General features: G+C 61.0%; 1 protein-coding gene across 1 annotated transcript; it reads right to left on the reverse strand.

Moving 5' to 3' along the window:
- Window positions 1–1,963: 1,963 nt before the first annotated feature.
- Window positions 1,964–6,239, reverse strand: LOC119094274 (sericin-1-like). Its single transcript, XM_037217348.1, is given in 5 exon segments — window positions 1,964–1,971; window positions 4,447–4,661; window positions 4,916–5,016; window positions 5,018–5,191; window positions 6,198–6,239. Coding segments are annotated over 5 exon segments (540 nt in total).
- Window positions 6,240–7,633: the final 1,394 nt, after the last annotated feature.

Genomic DNA, 7,633 nt, shown 5'->3' on the forward strand with positions numbered 1-7,633 from the left:
TTTTTTTTGTACCGTGAGATGCTCGCACCGGTAGCCAAATCCCTATCAAATACTGCGACTGGTTCGGCGCAGACAGTTGCATTTGTGACGTCTCAGTCATTATCATCGAGTGCCATTTGTGACGTCTCAGTCATTATCATCGAGTCCCACTTGCGCTGGTGAATGACGAACCCCATGGGCTAAAGCAAACACCGCAGCGAGCAAATTGGCCGTTATAGGCACATGGATGAATACTCTCCATATACCACGTAACGCAGAACCTATAGTATGGATATTTACGCAACCACAAGTGCATATTCATGCACACACGCATACACCTTATGGCAGCAGTCTGCCGCCTGGGTGCCGTTTGGGCGTTTTAACACATATTGTCAGCAGGATGCGCACATAGGTTGCAGCCAGTTACTTTTATTTTATTGCTTCGCCCTTCAGCCTTGAGTACGTAGGCTTAGGGGATGTACATATTACTTGGTGTGTGTTTGTTAGATACGCCTAGCGTGTTCAGCGACGCCGGCCGTATTTCATCTGTAGTTGAGTGTATGAGCGTGCGCCTGCGTACGTGTGCTGCGGCAGCCGGGGAGGGCTAAGCTCGGCTGCGTCGCTTCCTCAGGCGCTGTCGGCCAACCCTGAGCTGATGTTCGCCCGGCCGACCTGCTGGACGCCTGCGCGCGTCAGCAGAAGCTGGTTGCCGCCCCAGGCGTACCTGGTGACGGCCGACCTCTGACGGGCGAGCGCGCGGCGGATGTGGCCGGCCCTCGCACAGCAGCCATGGCAGAGGAACTGGTGCCGGGGAGCGCCAAACTGGTGCCAGAGGACTGTGATGAGGGCGGCCCAGAGCCGTGGTCACGACTGGAGCCCGTGGGCCTGCGAGAGCAGGAGCCTGCGAGCTCTGGAACCTGCGAGCTCGGGAGCCCACGAGCTCGGGAGCCCGCGAGCTCGGGAGCCCGCGAGCTCGGGAGCCTGTGAGCTCGGGAGCCCGGGGGCCCGCGAGCTCGGGAGCCTGCGAGCTCGGGAGCCCGCGAGCTCGGGAGCCTGCGAGCTCAGGAGCCCGCGAGCTCGGAAGTCTGTGTGCCTGTGAGCCTGTGAGCCCGTGAGCGTGTGATCCGCCCAGGCTCGCGATCTCGGCTTCAGAGCGGTGTCCGCCACCCCCAGCAGATGCGGCCGGGAGCGGACTCGACGGACCCCGACTGCTGTGCCGGTGGTCTGGGCAGGTTGACACGTGGCGAGTACAAAATTGCCCAACTGCCGGGATGTGTGAGTGAGGCCCGATCACTGGGCCGCTTCATCGCCTTCGTTGACTAAGTTGCCGCGTTGTGTGCCTTTGCCTAGACTGCTCTGTTGTTACGTAGTGTGGTATTTTACACTGCTTTTTGACGAAAGCGTTTTGTTTCGACCTGCCGTGTGTATTAGTTGTGTTGTCACGTTTGCTAACAGGCTTTCTCGACGGCCGTGACAGCTGCCAGGACGGTGTTTTGTTGTGATTACTGTTGAAGCCCCTCCGCCAGGTGCCAGGCCGATAGCCGACGGCATGCTGCTGCGTAATGTCAATACACTGATTCGTTGACCCGCGCTCGCTTGGCAGGACGTCCGTCCCTTTAGCCAGTGAAGATCCACTCACCCGCGGCGAGGTGGGTTCAATCGCTTTAGGCGCGAGCTATTCGCCCCTGACTGAAGTGGCCTGCGGCCGCGGCCCGCTAAAGATCAGGAGACGGCAGAGGGCGGGGCGGACCGTGCCGAGCATCGCGGCAGGTTAAGTCTTCACTGCAGCGGTGTGCCGTTGATCCGGGGTTTTACGATCAGGTGGTGGGGTCAGGGATTACGCCGCAAACGCTGCTTAGCCTGGACGCTGACCCTTGACATCCATCCAGCGTGGTCGGAAGGGTCTTAAGCGTGGGTTCGCATCTTAGCAACGCCCTGCTGTACCCGTCTTCATCGGCCGGCCTCAGTTGGCAGCTGCCCAGTATCAGCTCACTGAAACGACCGGCCGTATCACGGCGGTGTGCGGCGCGTCAAGCCGTTCCTGAGAATGTGGCCGATGGACTGGAGCGAGATGAACTCAACTGCACCAGTCGGGCTATGATTTTAACAACTTCTGGCTGCGAAGCGCTGTAACCCCGAGGCTATCCTTGCAAACGCTCTGTATTTCTATACGGGGTTGTGATGTATAGAGCAAGCCTGGCGGATGATATGTCGGGGCCGCGGGGAAGACCTTTGGGCCCATCCAAGGCCTCAGGTGGCCTGTCTGGGCCCCCGAATGCCTTTGATGGGTTCTATGGTGATATGGGTAGCCTTCACTTGAATTGATATCGCTGTCATTGGTTGTCTGTTCTCCAGCGTAATGACGATCGTTGATGGTCGTCCGTAGATAGCAAAGACAAATTAAGATTTTTCCATGGCCACGCCATCATACATGTCTAGCTATTTTTACTGTGAGCCAGGCCGTAAGCCAAGCAAGCCCTAACGCGAAATAACGGGAAGTTCCATAGAGCAGTGAGCCGGGCCGACCCGAATCGGCCAGTTCGCCTTTCGCGGGCCTATTCGCATAACCATGCAGTTTTCAGCAGCAAGCAGCACGATTGTTTAGATGTCTTACCATGATGTTTGTCCAAATACTTTTAGCGGGATGCATCACCAGGCAGCGTACTTCTGCGACGTTGTAACATCACTGTTTCACCGTTCTCCCCGTTCGATTATCGCAGGGCACGGTAACGTTTTTAATTGCGAAGGAGCTGACGACCGCGGGCTCGAAGTAGGTTTGGGCCTCCCGACCAGCCGCCGCGATGGTGTGGAAATGATCTATCCCGGCGTTGGCAAACAAACAGTCGTGCTGGCCAACGTGTGGGTCAACGTGTGCTGACTCATTCGCAGCCGCGCGCAAACCGCGGAACCGCCGTGCGTGGGCGTTTTTTAAAGGATTTATGTCAGTTCTTGATAACCAGAGCGGGTAGAAACGTGAGACCAGCTGTACGACTGGGCTGGACTGAGCGTAACATGCAGTATACAAATGGTGTAATCGGTATGTCAACACTGTGCACCGGACGAAAAATGACCAACGCAGGCGGCGGACTCGTAGACCACTACCACCATCATTTAAGTCACTGTGGGTGCCTGCTACCATCCCATCCTACTTCCCACCTGAATGCGAATTTCATTACGTGGCTCGTTACGAGTGCGTGGGCTACATCTTTGGAGACGTGCGAACTTCGCATCTCGTAGAAGCGAGAGCTCGCAGGGTTTGTTGACGTGTTCTCTCGATAGTGGTCGCTAGTAGTAACTGTATCAGTGGGTCAGCCTGCTGATTGTGGCATCACCTACAGCCTCTTCCTGCCGCATTGCTCGCCAGTGTTCGCAATTTAACTATGGCGCGTCTTTGCTCTCAGTCGGACCTCTCTGTGCCTTATTCTGTCGTCTCCTGGTTTCGCTTGGATATTTCTGGTCATTTTTCCAAACACGCTTTGGACTCCCTCCGGCTGCCGCCTGACTAGCCGCCGCTCCGTGCCAGTGGCTTGAGCAACGGCAGGCGCAGCTGGCCCGCTCTGCTTCTCTGGCCTTTGAGACGGACCATGACCTACTGCATTCACTTTTACGCGGCGTTCAGTGTGAATGAGGCTGCGAATCTTAGTGAGGGTGGGGGCGTGACGGAGATGCGGTGTCCTTGGTCAAGCGTCTCGGTTGTTCGGTGGTGTTAATCCATCACGTCTTCGCTCCGCCCACCCGGGCTTTCCCTTTCGCAAGCATTTGTGCAGGGGTGACTCAACAAAACGATCGATGCGCCGTCTCGTGTAACTGCCAGTGGCGGCGTAACTAATCATTCGGAAATAACTCACGTTACAAACACAATTTTATTGCGGCATAATTGTGTGCAACGACTGAGCAATAAATATCAATTCATATGAGGAATACATGCGGACTCAGGCTATTTCACGTTTCCTAGACCTAAGCACGGCTCGCGCTCCTAACACGGCGCATGTGGGCGTGGCCCGGTTTGGCGTGGGAGAGACGCCTAGCGGAGGTCTATCCGCTGTACCCGCCACCGGAGGGGGGAGGAGGATGTACGCGTTGGAGGGGCCGCTGTGCCCGCCCGAGGACTGCGACGAACTGCTGTGTCCTCCGGAAGACCCACCGGAAGAAGAGGGACCACCGTACCCTCCAGAGGGCTGGGACGGGGCAACTATAGCCTCCAGAGGGCTTGGATGGACTGAACCCACCGAAGAGGCAGACGGGGCAGTATAACCACCAGCAGCAGAGGAAGATGACGAGCCACTATATAAACCCACCAGAAGGCTGGGAAGGGGCAACCGTAGCCTCCAGAAGGCTGAGCTGTGGCGCTGTAACCTCCTGAGGACGGGAGGAGGAGGAATATCCTCCACCTCCTCCACCTCCTCCACCACCACCGGCGGAATTGGAAGGACCACCGTAGCCTCCCGATGGTGCAGGCGGGAGCGCTGTAACCTCCGGAAGAACCAGAAGAAGCGGATGGGCCACCATAACTTCCAGAGGGCGGTGAGGGGGCACTGTAGCCCCCAGATGGCTGGGACGGGGCGCTGTATCCTCCCGAAGACCCAGAGGACGACGATGGGCCGCCATAGCCGCCGGAAGGCTGTGAAGGCGCGCTGTAACCTCCCGAGGATCCAGAGGAAGAGGATGGGGGCGCCCATAGCCTCCAGAAGGCTGAGACGGAGCACTGGAAACCTCCCGAGGATCCAGAAGAGGAGGATGGGGCACCATAGCCCTCCGGAAGGCTGAGACGGAGCACTGTAACCTCCCGAGGATCCAGAGGAAGAGGATGGGGCACCATAGCCTCCGGGAGGGCTGAGACGGAGCACTGGTAGCCTCCTGACGATCCAGAGGGAAGAAGATGGGCCGCCATAGGCCCCCCAGCCGGGCTGAGCAGGAGCACTGTAGCCCTCCTGACGATCCAGAGGAAGAAGATGGGCCGCCGTAGCTTCCGGAGGGTGTTTGAGCAGGAGCACTGTAGCCTCCTGACGATCCAGAGGAAGAGGATGGGGCACCATAAGCCTCCAGAAGGCTGAGACGGAGCACTGTAACCTCCCGAGGATCCAGAGGAAGAGGATGGGGCACCATAGCCTCCGGAGGGCTGAGCAGGAGCACTGTAGCCTCCTGAGGATCCAGAGGAAGAAGATGGGCCGCCATAGCCCCCAGAGGGCTGAGCAGGGGCGCTGTAAGCCTCCTGACGATCCAGAGGAAGAAGATGGGGCCGCCGTAGCTCCGGAGGGTTGAGCAGGGCACTGTAGCCCCCTGACGATCCAGAAGAAGATGGGCCGCCGTAGCTTCCGGAGGGCTGCGAAGGGGCACCGTACCTCCAGAAGGCTGCGATGGGGCACTGTAGCCACCAGATGACTGTCCACCGCCGCCGCCGGATCCCCCCGTAAGCCACCGCCTCCGGACGACTGTCCTCCGCCGATCCTCCATAGCCACCCGCCTCCGGACGACTGTCCACCGCCGGATCCTCCATAACCGCCGCCTCCGGACGACTGTCCCCCGGATCCTCCATAGCCAACCGCCTCCGGACGACTGTCCACCGCCGGATCCTCCATAGCCGCCGCCTCCGGACGACTGTCCACCGCCGGATCCTCCATAGCCGCCGCCTCCGGACGACTTCCACCGCCGGATCCTCCATAACCGCCGCCTCCGGACGACTGTCCACCGCCAGATCCTCCATAACCGCCGCCGCTCCGGACGACTGTCCACCGTTAGACCCCCGTAACCGCCGCCTCCGGACGACTGTCCACCGCCGGATCCTCCATAACCGCCGCCTCCGGACGACTGTCCACCGCCAGATCCTCCATAGCCGCCGCCTCCGGACGACTGCCCACCGCCGGATCCTCCATAACCGCCGCTCCGGACGACTGTCCACCGCCGGATCCTCCATAACCGCCGCCTCCGGACGACTGCCCACCGCCGGATCCTCATAACCGCCGCCTCCGGACGACTGTCCACCGCCAGATCCTCCATAACCGCCGCCTCCGGACGACTGTCCACCACCGGATCCACCATAGCCGCCGCCTCCCGAAGACTTTGAGCTTCCCTTCACAATGCGAGGCGCGGAGACGTCCTTGTGGAGATGGAACCTCCGCTGATGCCCTTTCCTGTGGAGAAGGCGGATGAGCCGCCGTTCGAGGGTCTGCGAGGCGCAGCCTGCGTCACACTGTAGGCCCTCGGGGCAGAGTACCCACCGTTAGACCCGCCACCGCCGGCGCCACCTTGACCACCGCCATAGCCGCCGCCACCTCCCCTGCCGCCGCCGCCGCCGCTGCTGCCGCCGCCGCCGCCGCCGCCGCCATTTCCTCGGCCGCCGCTCGGTGCGCCGTAGCCGGATTGCACGCTCGGGGCAGAGTATCCGTTGCTGCCGCCGCCTCTGCCTCCGCCGCCGCCGCCGCCGCCGCCGCTGCCGCCGCCGCCATATCCTCCCCGTCCTCCTCCTCCTCCGCCGCCGCCGCCATTGCCGGGAGCACCATATCCTGCCTGGATGATATCGCTAGCCTGGGGCGCTCCATAGCCGCCCTGTCCCCCGTTGGTACTCTTCGGGCGGCCGAAGCCGGCCACTTCACCACCTAGTCCCTGGGACGCGCTATAGCCGCCGCCATTGCCGCCGCCGCCTCCGCCGCCGCCGCGGGGCGCACCATATCCAGAAGAGATGCCGCCACCGCCGCCGCCGCCGCCGCCGCCGCCGCCGCCGCCCCCTCCGCCGCCGCGAGGTGCGCCATATCCGGAGGATACGCCGCCGCCGCCGCCCGCCACCGCCGCCTCCTCCGCCGCCGCGCGGTGCGCCATATCCGGAGGGAGATGCCGCCGCCGCCGCCGCCGCGACCCGCCGCCGCCGCCGCGTCCACCGCCGCCATCGGCCAGGCAGAGGCCGATCAGCAGCAGTGAACTGCAAGTCTGTGAACAGGCAGCGCAGGCTGTGACGCTGCCAGCCGCCGAGAGCGCGTCCGGGCTGGCGGAACACGACCGCTGGAACACCGCTGGAGCACGGCCGCTGGAGCACGGCCGGTGGAACAACGCTGCCAAGCAATTGGCACGGGCTGGCGTGCATCGAACTTTGAACTGAGCTGAATCTCAAGTAGGTGTTGAGATCTATATGAATTGCGCAATGAGCAGGAGATAGGAATGCGTGAGCTACGCGCTGTATATGAACGATGCAAAGGATGCATGTGTGTATCTGTAACGCTATTGCTAGTGTGCTTGGACAATAAAACGAATTGAGATGTCTTATGTGCCTTGAAAAGCACCAGTTCCATGAATGCTTTGCACTAGATTCGTAATGCATTGAAAAGCACCCACACCTTCCCATGTGGTGAGTTAGTTGTCAATGTTTGGGAGGCCGGAGTAAATACATGAGTGGTGTGCCTGAGGCCAGTGCCGCGATGCTGGCCGCCGCCAGACCTGAGCGGCGTCAGCGTACCTCTGAGTGGCAGGCGCTCTCTGCCACACGCCTTACCTTGATGATGTTCATGTGACTGGTGGGCTGCACGAAGCAGACTGCCGACAGTGACGGCGATGGCCGCTTATATACGGAGGCGTGCGGCAGGGGTGGCGAGCGAGGCACCGGGCCGCGTGACGCGGCCGTCGAGCAGCGAAGGCCGGGGGCTCTTTGGAGTGAAAGGTGCCC

Source organism: Pollicipes pollicipes, unplaced genomic scaffold (genome assembly GCF_011947565.3).
Source record: "Pollicipes pollicipes isolate AB1234 unplaced genomic scaffold, Ppol_2.1 Scaffold_4002;HRSCAF=4701_pilon_pilon_pilon, whole genome shotgun sequence".
Lineage (NCBI taxonomy): Eukaryota > Metazoa > Arthropoda > Thecostraca > Pollicipedomorpha > Pollicipedidae > Pollicipes > Pollicipes pollicipes.